We start from the raw sequence: 23,554 nt of genomic DNA on the forward strand, positions 1-23,554 counted from the left end.
TTGTCTAGGAAGATTTTGTGAATGTTGATTTACAATCAAGAACACTGGCAGAGATTCAGAGAAAGTGTTGCATATTAATATTTAGGTTTCCTCATTTAGAGTGACAAATTATAACATGATGACACTGATGTCTTCACCAGTGTTGGGGTAACACATTAAAAGACATTGCAGGTGTATAGGATGTTTAGACAGAAATCAAGTCATTAGTAAATGCCTTACTCATTATATTTTTGTAATATTATTATAGTTACTGAGTCTGGGAACCCATTACAATCCCAGTTCTCACTCGTGATGCTGGGTAGTGATGTTAATGTCTTTGCGCTCTGCAGCAAGTGCAAAAAAGTAAAAATAAAAGAAATCTGAGTGCGCTGCTGACTGCGCACTTCAGTGCCATGGTCGAAGCTAGAACACAACAAGCCACGGAGGGACGAAGCAGAGAAGAGAGGAGGAGTAAATGCCAGTGTTGGAGGAAAACTGGGCATCGATGTAGAGGAGGAGCTGCCGGAGAACTTGCGACTTGGGGAAGTTGAATGGTACAGTATATCGGAGGCCTTCCGAGAGTTTTCGCTAAAACGGGAAAACTGTTCTCTGAAAGGAGAGACCACCTCAAGCCTGGAAAAGTGAGAGCACTTTGTCTTTCGCATGGTAATATGCCAGATTAGAAACCTGAGTGGCAGAAGAAAAGTACAACAGATACTACTTTATTGCTTTCAGAGTTCATTGTTCTGTGCCAGATGTTTTCAGACCCCTCTTTATCCTACCATGTGAAAACATTGACATTGAGGTTTTTAGAGAACCCTAAAAAACATGAAAGAGACTTCTGAGCGGCTCTTCTAAGTGAACGGCTCCTCAATGAGTGGCTTCCTTCAAAGAACCATCCTCGCTAATGCTGGTTTTCTCTAAAAATCAACATTTAACCGTGACATAAAATCTAACACATTATTCTTATTTATCTCATGAAAATAAGATTATCATCTTATTGAAATAAGACAATTACAGCTTCTTCACAAATTCACACCTCGCACTGCAAGACATTTCCAAGATTTTAGAAAACCTATTAAAACTAGCACGTATTCGGACCATCACACCAAGTTGGGGTTTTTTTTTGTTGTTCTTTTGCTCTGTGGAAGAGGAGGAACTTGGGCCGATTCCTCCTGGAAATCAAAGTCGGGGACATTCGAATCATGTGTTTCTTTTTTCTGATTAGATGCATAGAGTCTTTGATCAGACCTTTGTGAATCAGTCTTCCGGCAAACGGCTAATGTCATTTAGTCATTTAAAGGCTAACTGCCATATTGGCCCGAATATAAGACGGCCCTGATTATAAGACGACCCCCTGTTTTTCAGGACTCACACTTTTTGAACACCAAATAAATTTTTATACAGAAAATAACTACAGTACATCTGAAACAAATGATTCTAACAATATATTTGAGAGAAAAAGCATGTTATTTTGCCTCATTCTAATCTTAATATCTGAAAATTTAAATATGTACCGTATTTTCCGCACTATAGGGCGCACCAAAAAGTCTTCCATTTCTTAAAAGCTCACCGAGCACCTTAAAATCCAGTGTGTCTTGTGTATGGTCATTACGGTAATACATCGACTCCAAGATGGCTCCTTCCTGGAGACATGCTTCCAATGTTATAACTTGGTGTTGGTTCAGTGAACTGTGTCGCTGCTTTATTAAATAAGTTTGTGTTGCAGCTCCGAAAAAAGGAGAGCCGTGGTTTTAATTTTTAAAAACAGTCTCAACAAATACAGGTACGTCTTTGTCTGGCTCCGTGCCTTCTTCCGTTCGACTTGAGAGGCGTTCAAGACCGCCTCCAAAAAATGTAAACGAACGATTACTTCAATGAAACTAAAAAAATTGAAAATAATACATCAAAACTGAAAAGCAAGCGAGGATATCACAAAATAAATTCTATAGCCCCCCCCCCCTACAGAATTTATATTGTGATTTCATCATTTGTGAATACACAACAAAGGAATAAATAACTACGACTGACATCTGATCGTACTGTTGGAGCTACATCAAGGAAATGCCAATGCGTTTTTCGGAGGCGGTCATGAATGCCTCTCGAGTTGACCAGAAGAAAAGGAGGCATGGAGACGGACAAAGACGCACCTGTATTTTTTTGCAAAAAGGAGAGCTGTGGTTGTGGTTTTATTTTTTTTTTTAAACGCAGACTTTATTAATGGTTTTCACAGTCTCAACAAAAACAGGTACTGTACATATTTGTTCGTCTCTGTGCCTTCTCTTCCGTTCCACTCGAGAGGCGTTCATGGCCGCCTCCGAAAAACGTAAATTAATTATTACCTCAATGAAACCACAAAGAAAATCAAGCGAGGAAATCACAAAATCAATTCTGTAGGGTGATATAGAATTTATTTTGTGATTTCCTCACTTGATTTTCTGTTTTGATGCCATCCATCCATCTTCTACCGCTTATCCGGGGCCGGGTCCCGGGGGCAAGAGCTTTAGCAGGGGAGCCCAGACTTCCCTCTCCCTAGCCACTTCTTCCAGCTCTCCCCGGGGATCCCGAGGCGTTCCCAGGCCGGCTGGGTGACATAGTCTCGCCAGCGTGTCCTGGGTCGTCTTCGGGGTCTCCTCCCGGTGGGACATGCCCAGAACACCTCACCAGGGAGGCGTTCAAGAGGCATCCGAATCAGATGCCCAAGCCACCTCATCTGGCTTCTCTCGATATGGAGGAGAAGCGGCTCGACTCTGAGCCCCTCCCAGATGGCCGAGCTTCTCACCTTATCTCTAAGGGAGAGTCCGGACACCCTGCGGAGAAAACTCATTTCGGCCGCTTGTATCCGGGATCTCATTCTTTCGGTCACGACCCATAGCTCGTGATCATAGATGAGGGTTGGGACGTAGATCGACCGGTAAATTGAGAGCTTCGCCCTTTGGTTCAGCTCCTTCTTTACCACGACAGACGGATACAACGTCCGCATCACAGCAGATGCTGCACCGATCCGCCTGTCGATCTCTCGCCCCTTCCTGACCCCAAGATACTTAAACTCCTCCACTTGGGGCAAGATCTCCTCCCCGACCCGGAGGGGGCACGCCACCCTTTTCCGACTGAGGACCATTGTTTCAGATTTGGAGGTGCTGATTTTTCATTCCAACCGCTTCACACTCGGCTGCAAAACGCTCCAGTGAGAGTTGGAGAGCCCTACTTGAAGGAGCCAACAGTACCACATCATCTGCAAAAAGCAGAGATGCAATACTGAGGCCACCAAAACGGACCCCCTCAATGCTTCGGCTGCGCCTAGAAATTCTGTCCATAAAGGTTATGAACAGAATCAGCGACAAAGGGCAGCAGTCCTACCCTCACTGGAAACGATTCCGACTTACTGCCGGCAATGCAAACCAAACTCTGACATCGGTGGTATAGTGACCGAACAGCCCGTATCAGGGGGTTCGGTGCCCCATACCCACGAAGCACCCCCCACAGAACTCCCTGAGGGACACGGTCAAACGCCTTCTCCAAGTCCACAAAACACATGTAGACTGGTTGGGCGTATTCCCACATACCCTCGAGGACCCTGCTAAGGGTGTAGAGCTGGTCCACTGTTCCACGGCCGTGACGAAAACCACACTGCTCCTCCTCAATCTGAGGCTCGACTTCCTGACGGACCCTCCTCTCCAGCACCCCTGAATAGACCTTACCAGGGAGGCTGAGGAGTGTGATAGGTGAGGGTCCAGACAAAGCACGGCTCAAAAGACCCCTTATGAAGAATAAAACAAATGGACTTCAGTTTCCCTTGCCCCGACGCGGGTCACCGGGGTCTCCCTCTGGAGCCAGGCCTGGAGGTGGGGCTCATTGGCGAGCGCCTGGTGGCCGGGCCTACACCCATGGGGCCCGGCCTGGCTTAGCCCGAAGAGACAACGTGGGTCCCCCTTCTCATGGGCTCACCACTCATGGGAGGGGCCAAAGGGGTCGGGTGCAGTGTGAGCTGGGCGGCAGCCAAAGGCTGGGACCCTGGCGGTCCGATCCTCGGCTTCAGAAGCTAGCTCTAGGGACATGGAATGTCACCTCTCTTGCAGGGAAGGAGCCCGAGCTGGTGTGCGAGGTAGAGAAGTTCCGACTGGATCTCGTCTGACTTACCTACACACACAGCCTGGGTTCTGGTGCCAGTTCTCTCGAGAGGGGTTGGACTCTCTTCCACTCTGGAGTTGCCCACGGTGAGAGGCGCAGAGCAGGTGTGGGCATACTCCTTGCCCCCCGGCTCAGTGCCTGTACATTGGGGTTCACACCGGTAGACGAGAGGGTTGCCTCCCTCCGCCTTCGGGTCACGGGACGGGTCCTGACTGTTGTTTGTGTATGCACCAAACGGCAGCTCAGCATACCCACCCTTTTTGGAGTCCTTGGAGGGTGTGCTGGAGAGTACTCCTACTGGGCGACTTCAATGCTCACGTGGGCAATGACAGTGAGACCTGGAGCGGCGTGATTGGGAGGAACGGCCCCCCTGATCAGAACTCGAGTGGTGTTTCGTTATTGTACTTCTGTGCTCACCACGGATTGTCCATAACGAACACCTTGTTTAAACATAAGGGTGTACATGTGTACACGTGGCACCAGGACACCCTTGGCTGCAGTTCGATGATTGACTTTGTGGTTGTATCATCGGATTTGCGGCCGCATGCTTTGGACACTCTGGTGAAGAGAGGGGTGGAGCTGTCAACTGATCACCACCTGGTGGTGAGTAGGCTCCGATGGTGGGGGAAGAATCCGGTCCGACCTGGCAGACCCAAACGTATGTGTTTGTTGGGAGCGTCTGGCGGAATCCCCTGTCAGAAGGAGTTTCAACTCCCACCTCCGACAGAGCTTTTCCCATGTCCCGGAGGAGGCGGGGGACATTGAGTCCGAGTGGACCATGTTCGGTGCCTCTCTTGTTGAGGCGGCCAATCTGAGTTGTGGCCGTAAGGTGGTTGATGCCTGTCGTGGCGGCAACCCCCGTACTCGCTGGTGCACACCAGCAGTAAGGGATGCCGTCAAGCTGAAGAAGGAGTCCTATCGGGCCTTTAAGGCCTGTGGGACCCCAGAGGCAGCTGATGAGTATCGACTGGCCAAGCGGAATGCAGCTTCGGTGGTCGCCGAGGCAAAAACCCGGGTGTGGGAAGAGTTCGGTGAGGCCATGGAAGCTGACTTCTGGACGGCTTCGAGGAAATTCTGGTCTCAGGATGGGGAAACAGTGCAGCACTAACACTGTGTACAGTGGTGATGGGGCGCTGTTGACCTCGACTCGGGACGTTGTGAGCCGGTGGGCGGAGTACTTCGAAGACCTCAACTCCACCAGCATGCCTTCCTTGGAGGAAGCAGAGTCTGCGAACTCTGAGGTGGGCTCTCCTATCTCTGTGGTCAAAGTTACCGATGTGGTTAAAAAGCTCCTCGGTGGCAAGGCCCCAGCGGTGGATGAGATCCGCCCGGAGTTCCTCAAGGCTCTGGATGTTGTGGGGCTGTCCTGGTTGACACGCCTCTGCAACATTGCCTGGTCAGCGGGGAGAGTGCCCCTGGATTGGTTGACCCCCCGGTCAATCCAGTGGTTCCTCTTTTTAAAAAGGGGGACTGTTTTGACTGTTCCAACTGTTTTGATGCATTATTTTCAATTTTCGTAGTTTCATTTAAGTACAGTAATAGTTAATTTACGTTTTTCAGACGCGGTCATGAACGTCTCTCAAGTTGAACGGACGTCTCTCAACTTGAATGGAAGGAGCGCAGCACCATCTCGTGGAGGCATATTGCGCCTTATAATGCGAAGCGTCCAATGTATGAAAAAAATTTACAAAATAGCCATTTATTGAAGGTGCGCCTCATAATCCAATGCGTCTTTTAGTGCGGAAAATATGGTAAACTAAAGTGCAATCACATTCGGAAATGAATGGCTTCTGGTTTTTGAAATGTAAATTACATCATAACTTCTCCTCAGCTGCTGGTTAACCTGGCCGATCTTCAACCCACTTTTCTCCAGATTGTCGCTATGTTTCTCCATTTTCTGTTATCTGGCACCATCTAGCACCGTGAATAGGTATAATGTCTAGACCCCGAATATAAGACGATCCCCACTTTTCCAGTCTTATTTCAATGCAAAAAACACTGTCTTATATTTGGGCCAATACGGCAATAACTTTTCATGTTAAAATTCAATTGCATGACTCGTCTGGCGAGTGTGCTGCCATGCAAGAACTGGAATGATTAAATTTTATTGTGTGCTGATCCTTGCAACATGAGGCCATGCATTCTCAAGCCACATTTGGTAATGGTTGGGGATGAATAGCGCAACTAATCGTCTCAGTGTAAAAGAGATTGTTGCACCGTGTGAGGCAAATAGTGTTCATGTGGTAGTTTTTCTGAAAGTCTTCGATGTCTACTCCAACAAAGACTTCATTTCATGCGGAAGCTGAAGTCCTTCAATGTCTGTGACACAATCATTTTTATCATGCTTTCATCGACAACCTTTTAATGTTTTCTTTTACCCGCTGGTACAATGGGCTGTCTGTGAGAGACAAAAACTGCTTCAACGACATTGTTAAAGTGGGCTTCAAAATGATGGAGGGTTTCAGACACAATTTAGGATGAATGAGTCATAAAACAAATTATCAGCCAACAAGATCATGTCCTATCTGAGGAATTGTCTCGAATGCCTTCGGCCAGATGTTATAATGTTCCTCAAAGGAAAACTGAGGTACTCTGAGTCCTTCATTTTGTCTGCTTCTAAACACAGACCAGGCGTATTTCAATGATTTTATAAGAAAGAATATTTAATTTCGAATATCACGACTTATGTACAGTTCTCATGTACAGTTTTGGGTTTTTTTGTTTGTTTGTTTTTACCTTCTTTGGTTTTATCTTATTGGATCTGGTTTATCTTGGCTGATAATTACTGGGCTATGTAGTAGGCCCAGACAGCTGTCTCTGTCCCGTGCTTCAGTGTGTTTCTTTGAAAGATACTATTCATTCATTCATTGGCTTACCGCAGCAAGTATGGATGTACGCTGGGAAGCTACAAATGCAATTGCCTCTCGTGGGAGAAATATTTGCTTGACTTGGAATTAGGATTCTGAAATTTGTCTGCTGAAGGCCAGCATATTGAGAGAAGTTTCTTTATTATTGTACGAGAAGTTTTGTTGTTTTGTTCTGAATAACAATAGCATTCTGTTTTCATTCATGTCCAACACTGTTTGTGGAATCACACAATCTGCCTGCCTTCCCCAGGTGATCACCAGCGATCCATCCTGGGTTCCGACCACTGAGGAAGAATATTTGCACTTTGGAGAAAAGGCCGACTCCACTAACCAGGCACTCAAATACATGAATGCTGTCCGCCGCCGAAAGGGCCTCTATGTGGAGGAAAAGATAGTTGAACATGCAGAAAAACAACGAACCCTAAGCAAAAACAAATAGACAAACCAAATGGTCCTTTCTGCTCCACCAGATGAGACTGTCATTTTTGGAGGAACCAAAATGCTAAATCTGTCTGATTTGAGCTCTGAGCCTATCCAATCTTTCATCAGGCATGACACCACAAATGTTGGATCTCACCTGACTGAAGCAATATTTTTATTGAACAACTACTTCCGTTTTTGTCAAAGGCAGAATAGAAAATAAATGAACTATTTTAAAATTCAATTTCTTTGTCTTGGTACTTTTTTTTTTCAAGAATGTCATAATTGAGAAGACTAATTTGAGCAGGGTAACCTCATACAACAGCGAACATTCATCATTCACTTAACCAGATTACAAGGAGGTTCGACAGTCCACTGCAAATATTTGACGTAAAAATATATTGTTGCTTTTCCAGCAGCTCCTATATTTTGTTCTTCGACTTCTTCCTCTCATAACTTTGCTGCTGTGAATTGGGAATTCCTCCATTGCGAGACTAATAAAGGATTTCTTATCTTAAACAGTATGGACTTGGAAATACAATGCTTAATATTCTGACAGAGAGTTGAGCATTCTTAAAATTTGGATAACTGCAGAGGACTTCGTAGCTTATTCATTGTCTGTGGAATTACATTTATAACTTGTAAAAATAAATCAATCAATAAATAAATAAAGTACAAATACCGTATTTTCCGCACTTGGGGGTATAAGGCACCCTCAATGAGTGGCCTATTTTAAAATTGTTTTTTGTATATAGGGCGTACCGCATTATATGGCGCATAGAATCAAAGCTACAATAGTGGCTGTGGTTGTGTTATACATCCACCAGATGGAGCTACATTAAAGGGAATACAACACAATACAATGCAGCTTTATTTATGTAGATCCCTGGCTGTGGTTGTTATGCATACACTAGATGGCGCTGCACTAAAAGGAATACAATATAAAAAATTACTGCTTTATTTATGTAGAGCGTACACAACCGCTGCAGCTGTAACAAAGCGTAGAGAAAATTTAAAATACTATGTCCAAGAAATGAGAATATTGGATATATAATTGGATTAATAAGGCGCACTGTCAGCTTTTGAGAAAAGTGAATGCCTTTAGATGCACCTTATAGTGCGGAAAATACAGTAATACATTTAATACATATCCAATTAATCAATCAGATTTGATCCAACTGGATTTTTTTCCCCAAAACTGGTTATTTTGTGAGACCAATTCAAATTGGAGCAGGCAAATTTCCCGCAGCATGTGAATGCGTGGTCTCTCTCTCTCTCTCTTTCTCTCTCTCTCTCTCTCTCTCTGTCTCTCTCTCTCTCTCTCTCTGTCTCTCCCCTCCTAAAATCTCATATGTGCTTAGCAGCTAGGCATGGTGAAATTTGCTTGCATTTTGCATATCATATTGTGAGCCACAAAGCATAAATGCCAAAGTTATATACAGTACAGCAGGGGTGGCCAACCACTCAGAGACAAAGAGCCAATTTTTTTACTGAGTTACTGCAAAGAGCCACATCATAACCTTCCTCGCACATGTGCGTGCACACACACACACTGTCATGTTTTGGTTTGTGACCAACAGGTGCCACTGTGGGGCTTTTCCCTGCAGCTGCACACCTGTTGGTTGTTAGGTAATTAGTGGCATAAAAGGACTCCCGCCCGACCACTCATGGTTGGGTCATTGTTGCTGTTGGCTACTGCCATGTTTGTTTGTGGCTGTTTGTATGCTACTGTCATGTTTGTTTCAGTCAGGTTTTGGTCATTGTTAAGTTTTATCTTCAGTCATCTGTTTTGTTTGATACTTTGTTTGTTTTGGATTTAGTTTTCTCTGTTTTAATACAATTCATCAAGTACAACCTGCTCCTCTCTTGTGCCTGCTTTTTGGGGTCCACCACCACCACCACCACGCTACGTGACATACACACACACACACTTTTTTGGGCAAAGATCAACTTTTGAAGCGACCAACTTCTCACGAACGACCCAATCGCGCACGTGCAAGCATACACACACACGCAGCGCTACGCACTCACGCGGGTGGGTGCCCACCAGTGCACTCCCGCACATATGCACGCACACTACGATGAGCAACAGTCGGAACGGGCCGAAAATGAATGAAAGCTCAAGATACAAACAAACAAATCTTTTTTTCCCCACGCATTTCCTCCTCCCGACCCTTGCGGTCGACTTGGGACCAGTTCGCTGGCTCCCGGTCGATTCTGATCGACGTATTGGGCACCGCTGCCTTAAAATCAGAGGTAATTCGCTGACTAGCTTAGCACTTAGCGCCGTTGTTTCCGCATGAGCGGTGATGCAGTCATCTGATTGGTTGCCCTCTATGTAAATCAAGTAACGGGATTGATGAGAGGCTGACGGAGTCCATTCTGTGAAGTTGGCATCGCCGCGGCAGAGGCGTTTTCGACGCTTGTCGTGTGAAAGCCCGAGAGCCGCATTGAACCAGCCAAAGAGCCGCATGCGGCTCGCGAGCCGCGGGTTGGCCACCCCTGCAGTACAGTATCAGTGTTTTTGGGGGAAAAAATTTTTTTGAAACCGTACTGGTATTTTATAATGATATTGCAACAAAACACTCAACCAGATGTGTGAACAAGGAAAAAGACCTTTAAGTGCTGAACAAAAGTGTCAGCTTGCCATTGAGGCAAGCATTGTAATATTTTTTCATGGCCCATCTTGTCACATTTTGTTGTCACCTAAAAGGCAGGATGATGAATCAGTGGAAGAAGTGTAAACTTACACAGGTATTACAATTTGGCCAAAGGACTTCGTGCCAGCCCTTCGGTAACAAACTACAAATACATCTTTACTGTACTAAAGTAGATTTTTCAGGTATCTGTGCTTGAGGAATCATTTTTCTGACTATTGTTTTATTTTACTTCTTACATTTGGGAACATCTGTTCTTTCTACTTCCATCCATCCATCCATCCATCTTCTACCGCTTATCCGGGGCCGGGTCGCGGGGGCAGCAGCTTTAGCAGGGAAGCCCAGACTTCCCTCTCCCTAGCTACTTCTTCCAGCTCTCCCTGGGGGATCCCGAGGCGTTCCCAGGCCAGCTGGGTGAGATAGTCTCTCCAGCATGTCGTCGTCCTCGGGGTCTCCTCCCGGTGGGACATGCCCTGAACACCTCACCAGGGAGGCGTTCAGGACGCATCCGAATTAGATGCCCAAGCCACCTCATCTGGCTCCTCTCGATGTGGAGGAGAAGCGCCTCGACTCTGAGCCCCTCCCGGATGACAGAGCTTCTCACCTTTTCTCTAAGGGAGAGCCCGGACACGCTGCGGAGAAAACTCATTTTGGCCGCTTGTATCCGAGATCTCGTTCTTTCGGTCACGACCCATAGCTCGTGACCATAGATGAGGGTTGGGACGTAGATCGACCGGTAAATTGAGAGCTTCGCCCTTTGGCTCAGCTCCTTCTTTACCACGAAAGACCGATACAACGTCCGCATCACAGCAGACACTGCACCGATCCGCCTGTCGATCTCTCGCTCCCTCCTGCCCTCACTTGTGAACAAGACCCCAAGATACTGAAACTCCTCTACTTGGGGAAGATCTCCTCTCCGACCCTACTTCTTTTTTAAATTGTTGTTCAATGTTTGTCATTATGTGTTGATGGATGTGTCATCCATCCATTTTCTACTGCTTATTCAGGTTTGGGTCGCGGGGCAATAACTTTCAGATATCCTTATTTGTCCCACACTGCGGAAACAAATAAATAAAGCAGGGCAGCCCAGACTTCCCTCTGCCCAGCTACTTGTTCCAGCTCTTCCCGGGGGTCCTGAGGCGTTCCCAGAGCAGCTGGGAGACACAGTCTGTCCAGCGTGTCCTGGGTCACCCCCGGGGCCTCCTGGGGTGAGACATGCCTGGAACACCTCACCAGGGAGGCATCCTAATCAGGTGCCCGAGCCACTTCATTAGTCTCCCCTTGACATGGTGAGAAGCGACTTGACTCTGAGCCCCTCCCGGATGACTGCGCTTCTCTCCTTGTTTTGTGTTGCTCTTTAAGAATATGATGTGATGATGTTTTTCAACACGCCGCAGATGCTGTGTTCTACTGCTGGTGGCTCTGTTGAAATAATGCATCACCGGGCAGTGGAAACTAGGAGAGGAGTTGGACGGAAGCCGAAAGCGAACGCCTTGAGGCTAACTCCGATTGCTGCCATTCATACATCAGCGGCGAGGAACAAGGGCAGTGATACAAAGTGAAGCTTCATCACCAGATTATTATGTCCAGCAATGTGCAGACAACAACTGTGCGCTAACGACAACTATTCATCACAGAGTATCATCCATCAAGTATCGTCACTGTCATAAAACTTGTTGGAATATGCCAAATGTCCACGGTTTGTTGAGGGCTACCGAATGGTTAGCGATATTTTTGGGGTCCTTGAAAAATCCTGCATTTGACATCTGCTTATGTCCTTAGTTAGCTGATGAGTCGAATTTGATAAATCCAACAAAATGATGACATCGCGGCAACATAGACAGATCAAAGAACGTGTGCCTATAATAAATGACATCATTAAAGAACAATGGGTAATGACATAATATTGAAAGACTGTGAAAACACCTCATCTAGACCAATCAAAATTCAAGGCATGATGTGATATGTGCAAATACATCATGTGAGCAAATTCTTCAGTATTTCTGCTCTTGCAACAGGCAAGCTTCAGTTATACAGATCACTCTCTGATGAGAGCAAGCCGAGCTATGCTGTAACTTTCCAAGATGATACAAGGACCGAGCATTTGTGGTGTACCGAACTGGAAAGTAGAATTTATGTGATTCTAATCTCATCAAGAAAGAAAAGTCTTCAGGATGCCTTACTAAATATTCATGACACCCTGCTATTGCTTCAGAAAACATACATTCAGGATTTTTAACATTTCAACTTTTTACCTATTCTTGTAGTACAAATGGATGAAAGAGGCGACAGAAGCAACAATGTTGCTGACGGTGAGTTGTCTTGTTTCTTTTCCTCTCAAGATATTAGACACTGTACTTGTATGGATATTAAATACAACGTCGCATTGCAGGACCACAGTTCAACCTATACCCAAGGTTAATTATTAATGGAGATGCTCCGCCAGTCAATCCAGTTTTGAATGCAGGTTTGGAGCCCATCGAATTTCTGGTGGATGTTGGATTAGTGAATAGTTTTGGTAGCAGGAGGCATCTTTTGCAACAACTCACAATCCAGCCTGTCAACACTACTAACAACAATGTTGTTGACATGGAAGACAATGTGGAAGTCCCGTTGGAGGACTTAAACGGAGGATCCAGCAGCGAGGATGACAAAGATGAAGAGGGCGATAACAATAAAATGAGATGGTGGGATGAGTTTCTCGACAGTGAGTCAGACTCCAACTCGGATACTGATGACTTTGACAGCACTGGCAGCAGTTTTGTGGATTGCATGGACGTCCATCCAGACCACACTGCTGGTGCTGAAGTTGATTGGGATTACTGCAAACATTTTGCTGGAAAAGAATCACCTCCTGGAGAGTACAAGACATCCTGTGAAGATGAGGGAGAGCACACACCATAAAGATGGCATTATTCAGTGAGTGCCAGTGATTCGGTTCACAAGTGGCTATTAAAATGCCTCAAAGAGTCTCTTGTTGTTGCATGTTATGTAAAACCAACACTGGCAATAAATACAGTATACAAATGGAATACCTTGAATTTCATCTCAGCATGCCCCCAAAATACTACTGGTGATAACTACAATGCTTTATCATCCATCCATTGAAGAGTTCTCAAGGGCTCGAGTCCTGTTTTCTCATTTGCGAACAACTTGTTCAAACCAAATAATCTTTTGAATGAACGCTATTAATGGAATTACATTATGAACTGATTCGTTCCTTTCTCACTTTCATTGAACTCAACCGTGCATCTGTGCCGTGAACTCGCTGCCAATCTGCGCCGCGCGGGGTGGGTCTTGCTGCGCAGAAGCTACCACGGTCATCAAAGATATACTAAAGTAAAACTGGTCCGTGGTCCTGAAAAGACTGACAACCTGAGCAACTGCCCAAGAGAACTGTGCCAAAACAGCTGATCAGCCGGTCCGTTATTGGAAGTCAGGGGTGGGCACAGAGGCATTGTAACGCGATAGACAAGGCAGGTAATGAGCTGAAGGGGGCCCTGCGGGACGGCTGACATCGGCACCTCATTAAAAAACAGTGCTGCTTTAACACTGCAACAACAACGTTCAACAGTCAGCAGTACCCACAAAGGAGCTCTTATTATCTGTGCTGGCTGCTGGCCCCCACGTCTGACAGATGGCGGATACCGGTTGAGCCCCCTACTTCCAGGTTTGTTGGAAATGGCATCTGCCGTACAACAAAAACTAATCAATCTAGGCATAAGTAAAGGGATGGAAAAAAAACGTTGCATCCATTACATGGAGCAGTAACCTCTAATAGTCTTAAGCCCGATGTTCATACACTCGCTTTTCAGTGTCGTATGGGCCTCAACTGGGAATGTGTGTGGCATATGGAAGCACACATCGTTTTCTTGCCCCCTCACTAGCCTGGGAAATCCACCGTGGCCGGCTGGCCAATGATTTTTCGGGCATGCCTGCGGCGCATGGCCATGTTGAGTCCAGTCTCATTGATAAACACAAGGATGTGACATGTTTCATTCCCTTATAATGCCACCATTGTCTACAATAGAGTTTAAAAAAAAATCTGTCATCTGCTCCATGTTCCACTATTAATTTCGTTGACTAAAAATGTTCGCCATGCATTTTATCACAAATATAAAAAAACGAAAAAAAATAAAACTAAGTTGTTGATACGATAAGGATAATTGAATTGATTGACACTTTCGTCGATAAAAGACGAACGAAACATCAGTGATGAAATCCAATCAGAAGAAGGAATCATACGTGGTGGGAGAAAAGGACCACTTAGAAAATGGAACAGACAGGAAAAGGCGAGAAGAGAACCAATCAGAGGCCAACTGGAGCGATGAAGGGAAGCCAATCACCAACCTCAATTTCGCTCCCGGGAAGAGAGTAGATGAGAAAGATGTGATGGTGAAAGTGCCAGATAATATCCATTGCTGGTAGAAAGTGACGAGAGGTTTCGTGGGCCATTTCACTTCCACGATGAAGAAAAGACGCACACACACACACACGCACACACACTCACGCACAAAGGGTCAGCTGTTGGCTTGAATCATGTTACCGTGTGTGTGGGTGGGTGCATGTAGAAAGGTGTCATCAAAACTGCTGAAAATGGAACGAGTTCCTGTATTTATAATTAACACCCTAAATAATAAAGAATCCCTAAAATGCAAAATCCGTTTTTATTTACAATTGAGCTTTTCAAAGCAACATATTATGATGATTTATTGAGAGAATAACAAGCGGAAGAGGAGGGAGATGATGTGTGCTCTCGATGATGTGATGGTGGAGGAGGATGAGGAGGAAGGGCGAGTTGCGGTTCATTCTGTGTCAGCTCAGCTAGCGTCTGGCAGGCAGCCAATTACAGTGCAGGGAAGCAGTGCCACTTGAGTTCAGTGTGTCATTGTGGGTAAGGTGTGGATGGAATACCGAGTTGCCTGGAGTATAGGAGCAGAACATGAGCTATCGAAATAGATGCACTAGATAGGGATGAGAGATTATGACAAATATGGAAGGGAGTACAGGAGGAAAAGCAAAGACAGGCGGACGATACTGCATGAATAAATGCTGATCCCAGCACAATGACTGAACCAGAACAATTTAACCACTATAATGTTTCACCGGCAACACCCTAAATGATATTATTTTAAGGGATCAAATTGCAGGCGCTAACAATTTAGACCATTTATTTTGTACTACAACACATAAAGAGGCACAGATGCTTACCAATCAACTTTCTGTATGTTCTCAAAGACATTTCAAAAATAGATCCAAGAATTATTATTTTTTAATCTATTCCAATTTAATTTAATCAAATTTTAATCTGGTTTATTTATACAAATATTTTTATAGCAACATCACGGGGTGGGAAGCTTTTTTATTTTGGTGCAGGGTGGAATAAATGGAGTGATTGATAACATTAAGAACTGGTATCACACAACAATGACCTTGAAACAGGTTACGGTTACACTCTGCAGCACGATTTCCGTCACGGTGCGGCGGTGGCTCAGGTGTAGAGAGCGTCGTCCAGTAATTGGAGGGTCCACTGTTCAAAACCTGTTCTGTCTGCGTAATGTGTCATTGTGTCCTTGGGCAAGACACTTAACCCATTTGGCCTCCAATGCTACACACACACTGGTGTTTGGTGGTGGTGGGAGGGGCTGTTGGCACACAGTGGAAGCCACGCTTCTGTGGTTCAACATCGTAGTTCACCTCCACCAGAGTGTGAATGTACAAGCGCATGAATAATGTCGGCTTTGTGAGTGCTTTCGGTGTCCAACTGGTTTTTGTACCGCCCACGGACGCTCGGCGTCTCTGGGACTGGATGGCAGTGGGCGGGTACCGGACGCTCAGTTTTTCTGCATCAGAATGGATGATCTGTCTGAGCCTGTGTTCCAGTTTGATTGACATCGAAATGACATCGAAATGAGCCAATCACCGATCTTTTAGTGTCGGCATCCGTGGGAGCACTTGCAATTCTCATTCTGTTCTAAGTCTAATTTTCTTGAAAAGGAACGGAGAGTAGACTTCGCGTTGATATAAACGGACACATTTTATGAAGTCGGCCAAAATTGAGCTTCCCCTCCTTGACAGACCAGCATCCGCCACTGGTGATCACAATATTAATTGTGATCAAGAGAGGGATTGATAAGGTATTATTCCTCTCTGTTAGTTGGATTTGAAAGAAACAAAGAATGTAGAATGTTGTTGGAGGTATTTCCTGCTCACTGTGTTCACAATCACCTTTAGTGCCCCTCGACCCCCACCACTTTTAGGGCCCCCCTCCATAGGACATGTTTAACATCAAAAGAGGAACTGTTATCTCAAGTATCTGTGGTCCTGCCATCACACCAAATGGTGGGTAGTGGTGGTCTCACCTCACCACTCCCAACTTCTTCCAGCCACACCTGGTCAGATTACATGTTACTTTCTTTGTTTCCGGGATTTGCATGAGAGGTGTACCTTCCCGCCTCTCATTATCATATTGTCTCTGTATAATCTCATGAATGTGTTTGTTTTACGCTTTCTGACTGAAATCTGGAACCCTCAGGAGCCCGAATCGATTCGTAAACTGCAGAAAATAAATTTAAGCCTTCGAAGGAACTGTTCATTGACTCCAGCCTGTATTTGGATAACCAACATCCTCATCGTTCGAAATTAATGAACACGCGGAGGAAGAGAAAGGCCACTCTTCCCCCAACATCATTTACATCAAACCTTAATTGTGTACCAACCTTCGGCGGACCGGATCAAAAAGACAAACGGGCCACACCCGGCCCGCGGGCCGTAGTTTTCCCACATCTGTGATAGAAGGTTTATGGTCTCCTTCAGCTTTGTGGCAGGAACGCTTAAACACAATGCACTCGCCTTAATTATCATTTTATTACATCTTTTTTTGTTTGTTTTTTTCTTTACCGATATGCATTGGTCAATATTGATGCTGGAACTTATTTGATTGTTGTGGCACCTTCACTTTAAAATCAATCCGATCCTAAATGCTTGATGACTTGTAATTGCTCTAATTTCCATCCATCCATTTTCAACACTGTTTATCACAAAGAGGGTCGCGGGAGTTGCTAGAGCCTATCCCAGCTGACTGTGGACGAAAGGCGGACTAACCCCAGAACTGGTCACAGGGCACATACAGAGACGAACAACCATACACACCCACATTCACTCCATCTCTTAGTGGGAACTATAGAGGAAATCATCTCTTGGTGTGATTTACAACCTCCTTTGTTGTTGGCTCTGTTCCAACTCTTGAAAGAAAGAATGTACAACCTGTATACTGTTTAGTCTTTCCTGCTTCCTGTGAAGAACTCTCTCCTTTCTTGTTCCTTATCACACCCACCTTTGTAAGAACTTTCCAGTGTGTTTAACATCAAAAAGGAACTGTTTCAAATATCTTTATTCTGGCACCACATAAAACACAGGTGTCCAACTCAAGGCCCGGGGGCGAGATCCGGCCCGCCAGATCATTTTATGCGGCTCACGAAGGCAAATCATGTGTGTCAACTTGCTAAAATCTGTCGTAAAACGTCAAATTGTCATGTGTAATAAATAACGTTGAGATTTTGCAAGAATTTGGTGACCCTGTTTACACTCATTTGAACAAACTATTATAATTGACTTGACTGATTTCAAAATGAGTAATCTATTCATTTGTTGTGTACAAGTAATAATTTTGTGGTTTCACAGTCATAATGGCCCTTTGAGGGAAGACGCAACTCCAAATTGGCCCGTGACTAAAATGAGTTTGACACCTCTGACATAAAAGGTCAGACTATAGACAGCACTCCAACTTTCACAGCCAGACCGAATCAGATTGGATTTTGCTTTCTTTGTTAAATTTTTGCATGAGGGTATCTGCCTCTCATTCACATACTGTCTTTATACATACTTGTGTCTGTATTTGTCTGGGCGCTCTGACGATATCTAAAGGACATACATAGAGGCCCAAATCGATTCGTATTGTGTTGTGGTCAAGTGAAGAAAAGACGTCATGATATTGGGTCTTTATTTCACATTTTGGAGAAAGAAAAATAACTACACGACAACATTTCAAATCTTCCAAAATGATAGCTGCTGGCCCCCACCTCTAGCGGCCCGGTAGTCCAGTGGTTAGTACTTCGACTTCACAGTGCAGAGGTACAGGTTCAATTCCAGCTGCGGTCTCCATGTGTGGAGTTTGCATGTTCTCCCCGGGCCTGCGTGGGTTTTCTCCGGGTACTCCGGTTTCCTCCCACATTACAAAAACATGCATGGCAGGCTGATTGGACACTCTAAATTGTCCCTAGGTGTGAGTGTGGGCGTGGATGGATGTTCGACTCCGTGTGCCATGCGATTGGCTGGCAACCGATTCAGGGTGTCCCCTGCCTACTGCCCACAGACAGCTGGGATAGGCTCCACGACCCCCCGAGACCCTAGTGAGGATAAAGCGGTTCGGAAAATGAATGTACACACACACACACACACACACACACTTCATTAGAAACTAGCTCATGAGAGGGACAGCAAAGGTTAGATGTTTTGGACATGATCCAGAGGAGAGATAGTATATTCGTAGGTGGGTGATGAGGATGGTGCTGCCAGGAAAGAGAGCGAGAGGAAGACATGATGCAGAAGATGGGCTAAAATGGAAAGGGATGGTGCGCTGTGGCGACCCCTCAAGGGACAAGCCGAAAGGAAAACGTTGGATCCACTCTAAGATTACAGCAATAAGTATTTTGTAATATCGCAAAAAGAAGATTTAGGTACAGAACGTTGTTCGGCAATGTAAGGATACCATTACTACGGTAGTACTGTCACACATGTATGTGCATAATTGGCAAAAATTTGTATCATACTTCGATGGAATAATGAGTCAGCTGTTTCAAGAGTTAATGGCAAGCGGGAAAAAGCTGTTGGATTGGCTGATGCTTTACCGAGTAAAGTCCTTTATAGCCAGCTTTGCTTCATTGGTTCGCTTCTATTTGTTTTCACCACATGTTTTGTCCATTTAAATTTGTGTCTGTATGTTGGAATAAGGTAGATTAAACAGTGATCTGACAAACCCAAGGCTCAGAGGGCAATAGAGTGATATGAGTTTCCCCAGTGTGGTGTTGCAGTGGTCCAGAATGTTGCCTTTTCTGGTGGGACAATCGCCATCTAGTGGATGTGTTACACAACCGCAGCCACTATTGTAGCTTCTATTCTATGCGCCTTATCATGCCCCAATATATGAAAACTGTTTTAAAATAGGCCATTCATTGAAGGTGCGCCTTATAATCCGAAGCGCCTCATAGTGCAGAAAATACGGTATGTTAAAAAGCAATTAACCGGTGGGAATTTAGAAGGGCAAAATAGACAGCAAAGCCAAAGACTGATACGTGTAAAAATCCACATTGGCTCCGACCGTGTGAGTGAAGGTAGCCCACTGAGCTACTGTATGTGAACAATTTATCAACTTGTTGGATTCCCCAAGCCTGGGTATGACAATAGCGTCACTGTGACAGCACAGGGGCTGGTCTCACAGTTGGATGCTTTGCTCTTGGGGGCCCCGAATTGGGGAGGACTGCGCTAGCAAAAACCTCGGCTGGTTGAGGACGTGCACACCTTGCGGCCATCTTGAACCAAGAGCCTGCACAATCTCTTCCATTCACTTGTAGTGCGGTAACTGCACATGGCTCCAATAATAACTCGTTGAATTCTCAACTGATTTAAACTCAGATGGGCTAGTTCGAAACATGACACAAGCAGTTACGATACACGACACGTGGGTAATTTTATAAACAGACTTCTCTAACATCTCATGAAGACCAAATGCTTTTTAATTGTTCAAAGGGGAGGTCAGCAAAAAACAACATTCATTCATTCATTTTCCGAACCGCTTTATCCTCTCTAGGGTCACGGGGGGTGCTGGAGCCTACCCCAGCTGTCTTCAGGCGGTAGATGGGGGAACACCCTGAATCGGTTGCCAGCCAATCGCAGGGCACAAGGAACTAAAATGTGTCAATTGTGGGCCTGTGAAGCCCTTTGAGACTCTGATGTGATTCAGGGCTCTACAAATACAGTTGACTTTACTTAACCTATTAAAGGGATACGAAACATTTTCGCCATTTTCATCTGTAAATAGTTAGTTTTTTCTATAATGAATTTGAAACCTCCATTATTTTTCATGTACAATTAACACCTTTAAAAACGCATTTTGCCACTTACTGTCAGAAAACTACATCACATCTGCTCAGGGGTCAGGTCACGACCAATCACGGCTCAGCTTGTGAACGTCACACGAGCTGTGATTGGTTGTTACCTGAGGTAAAATGAGTAAATAAGTTGAGTATCCCTTTAAATTTCCTTTTTCTTTCTTGCTATCACATTGTTGAACAATGTGGAATTGATCGAAGCATAATTAATTAAAATGTTCAGGTCAAAATTTGAAATGCAGGCTAATATTCCATTTTGGATTCATCTACATTATTAATTCATATTTTACATGCTACTCCAGAGGACTCAGTGCCTCGTCAGTTATGACTCTCACCGCATGTCACTGCAAATATTTAATGTAGGAAATTGCAGAATTACCAGTTCCCCACACCTTTTCCAAACTGCATTCACGATTGCATTTGTGTGTAAATTGAACCCAAAAATGGTTAGGGACGTTGACTGATTCATGATTTAGAAACACAGCATCAAAACTGTCATTTAAATTTCATTGTCCCTTATGTACCATATAAGCCGCCCGTGTCAAACTCAAGGCCCGGGGGCCAGATTCGACCTCCCAAGTCATTTTATGTGGCCGACTAAAGCAAATCATGGGTGTCAACTTTCATGTTGCTTGCTAAAATCTGTACCAAAATGCCAAATTGTCATGTGTAATAAATAATATTGAGATTTTGCAATAGTTTTGCTACCCTGTTTACACTCACTTGAACAAATAGTTGACTGATTTCAAAACTAGCAAGCCATCAATTTTTTTGTCTGCAAGTAATACTGTAATATGATGCGATGACGAAACATTTATTCGGTTTCTGTCGTCATAGCCCTCCGAGGGAAAACATAACTCCAAAGTGGCCCATGACAAAAATGAGTTTGACATATGCCTTGTTTTGAGAATCTTCGGCCAAGAGAGGGAGAATGTACACTCCATGCATTGCACTTCGCTAAAAGCACTTGTTAGCATCTTTACCGTGGGCCTGCCTCATAATAATATGGTTTACAGGGGCAGTTTCTGCTGGCCTCTGGTGAATGTTTCCATTTTAAACTTGTCATTAGAGCCTGCAGTTACTATCTTGCAGACTAGTGTTTCCAACAGGAACACATGACAAGAGGCTGCGCTTGAGCAAAGGAAAGGGGGGAGGGATGTAAAAAAAAAAAACCCCCATCAAGTTGAGGAACTCTTCCTTCTCATGTCATGCAGACAGTATACTTCTGTATCATCTGTGTTCCGACAGACTAGACGAGACAAGACAGTCTCCATGCAACCCATATCTACTGTATATTACACAAAATCACACTTACTGGTCAATCGAAATGTGCTAGCAATCTCTTCAAAAGTAAGTGGATAGATTAGAAGCAAGATTCAGTCTTGCCTATTTTTATATAATGAGAATTTGTGGGTGCGAAATATATATATATATATATATATATATATATATATATATATATATATATATATATATATATATATATATATATATATATATATATATATATATATATATATATATATGACAAGACCAAAGTTACCTGAATGTTTTGCAGTCGTAAACTGAGCTATCATCATAGCACGTCGAGTCTGAAATACCACTTAATGGCCAAACACACAGCTGATGTGAGTACTCCGCCCCCTCGTCTAAGACAGACAGCTATGGATCATTTCAAAGTGAAGAAAATGGATAACACGACGAAGAACAAATTTGATGAAGCCATAGGTAAATGTATGGCTACTGCATGCAAGCCTGTCAACATTGTCCACAGCTCAACTCAAGATGAAATCGTTCGCATTGCATCTAACGACTCCACTACGGATTGCCAGCGAGAACCTCCATTACAAGCTGTGTACAGAGATTGTACGTAGCGGAGAAGGCTAAGGTACACCAAGCGGGAGAAGACACTGTTTCGGGAGAGAAATAAGAGACTAGGTTGGTGAGCCTCTGGTGAATAAAGAGCAGGTAGCCTGTCGAATACGATGTATGCCACTGACGCGATTGTTACTTGTTTGGAACTATTTTGTGTGGAAGGTTACAGTGTTCCGTGTCCATATAAATAAAGCGGGTGGAGCTTCTCTGTGTTCGTCTGACAGCGACGGTGCGCTGAGGCACGTCAAGAGTTCAGCGGTGCAGTGGTAGCGACCTAGCGAACACACTGAAAATAAAACATCTCTTGTGTTGTCATCGAACCAAGTGTAGTCATCCGAAATGATGTCTACACAAAACCGTAGAGAGACTTCCGAGCAAGAAGGACCAACAGAATCAACATAGCCTGGCTGCTGTGTTCAAAGCAAACTTGAGAAAAACGAAGGATACAACCATGGCTTAAATCCCCTATAGGCTGAGTACTAGTTTACCTTAGATGTGCACTTTATAATGTTATATTGCTCTGTTTTGATTCCATAAAAAGAGCTGTTAAAGCAGCTGTTGTGTGACAAAATATATTTTTCACTGTTGTTGATGGACAGTAATATTGTGTGAGATTATAATAATAATAATAATAATACATTTTATTTATAAGCGCCTTTCAAGACACCCAAGGACACTTTACAATAACAAAAAACACAAAACAATACAGGTTGAGCAGCGGCAGCCAAAACGCGCCAGCGTTCACTCAACCCGGAAGTCAGAAAAGGCTTACAGCAAATTTGACTGTATTTGTCCAAACAAATAGTATTATGTGTGAATAACTGCTCCAAGTGAAAAATGTTCATGTGAAATTGAAAATCGAAATTGTTATTTCAGTAAATATTTGCATTTTGCAAATAGAAAACTGATTCATGATTCCATGTTGATGAGAGCATTAAAATGGGGAAAAATAGGACAGCGGTTCGGAAAATGGATGGATGGATATAAGGTATATATATATATATATATATATATATATATATATATATATTTTAAAAAAGGCGGCCCGGTAGTCGAGTGGTTAGCACGTAGACTTCACAGTGCAGAGCTTCGATTCCAGCTCCGGCCTCCCTGTGTGGAGTTTGCATGTTCTCCCCGTGCTTGCGTGGGTTTTCTCCGGGTCCTCCGGTTTCCTCCCACATTCCAAAAACATGCATGGCAGGCTGATTGAACACTCCAAATTGTCCCTAGGTGTGGGTGTGAGTGCGAATGGTGTCCCCCGCCTACTGCCCGAAGACGGCTGGGATAGGCTCCAGCACCCCCCGCGACCCTAGTGAGGATAAAAGTGGTTCGGAAAATGTATGTGTGTGTGTGTGTGTGTGTATATATATATATATATATATATATATATATATATATATATATATATAAAACATGTACAACACACACACACACACACACACACACATTCCAAACA

General features: G+C 44.3%; 2 protein-coding genes across 4 annotated transcripts in view; both read left to right on the plus strand.

Moving 5' to 3' along the window:
• The window catches only part of efl1 (elongation factor like GTPase 1), a 72,082-nt gene extending 64,441 nt beyond the window's left edge, over nt 1-7,641 (plus strand). For all 3 annotated transcript variants that reach the window (XM_086106215.1, XM_086106217.1, XM_086106216.1), the window contains one exon: nt 7,228-7,641. In XM_086106215.1, the coding sequence (XP_085962341.1) occupies nt 7,228-7,416 (189 nt within the window). In that variant the 3' untranslated portion in view covers nt 7,417-7,641. The remainder of the gene's footprint in view (nt 1-7,227) is intronic.
• Nucleotides 7,642-10,712: 3,071 nt separating this feature from the next.
• On the plus strand, nt 10,713-13,077 carry LOC147207114 (uncharacterized). Its single transcript, XM_086106223.1, has 2 exons — nt 10,713-12,366; nt 12,447-13,077. Exons 1-2 carry the CDS (start codon nt 12,327-12,329, stop codon nt 12,956-12,958), a joined length of 552 nt encoding a protein of 183 aa, XP_085962349.1. The 5' UTR covers nt 10,713-12,326; the 3' UTR covers nt 12,959-13,077.
• Nucleotides 13,078-23,554: the final 10,477 nt, after the last annotated feature.

This window comes from Hippocampus guttulatus, chromosome 3 (assembly GCF_054856545.1).
Source record: "Hippocampus guttulatus isolate MCC_2025c chromosome 3, RoL_Hgut_1.0, whole genome shotgun sequence".
In the NCBI taxonomy this organism is placed as follows: domain Eukaryota; kingdom Metazoa; phylum Chordata; class Actinopteri; order Syngnathiformes; family Syngnathidae; genus Hippocampus; species Hippocampus guttulatus.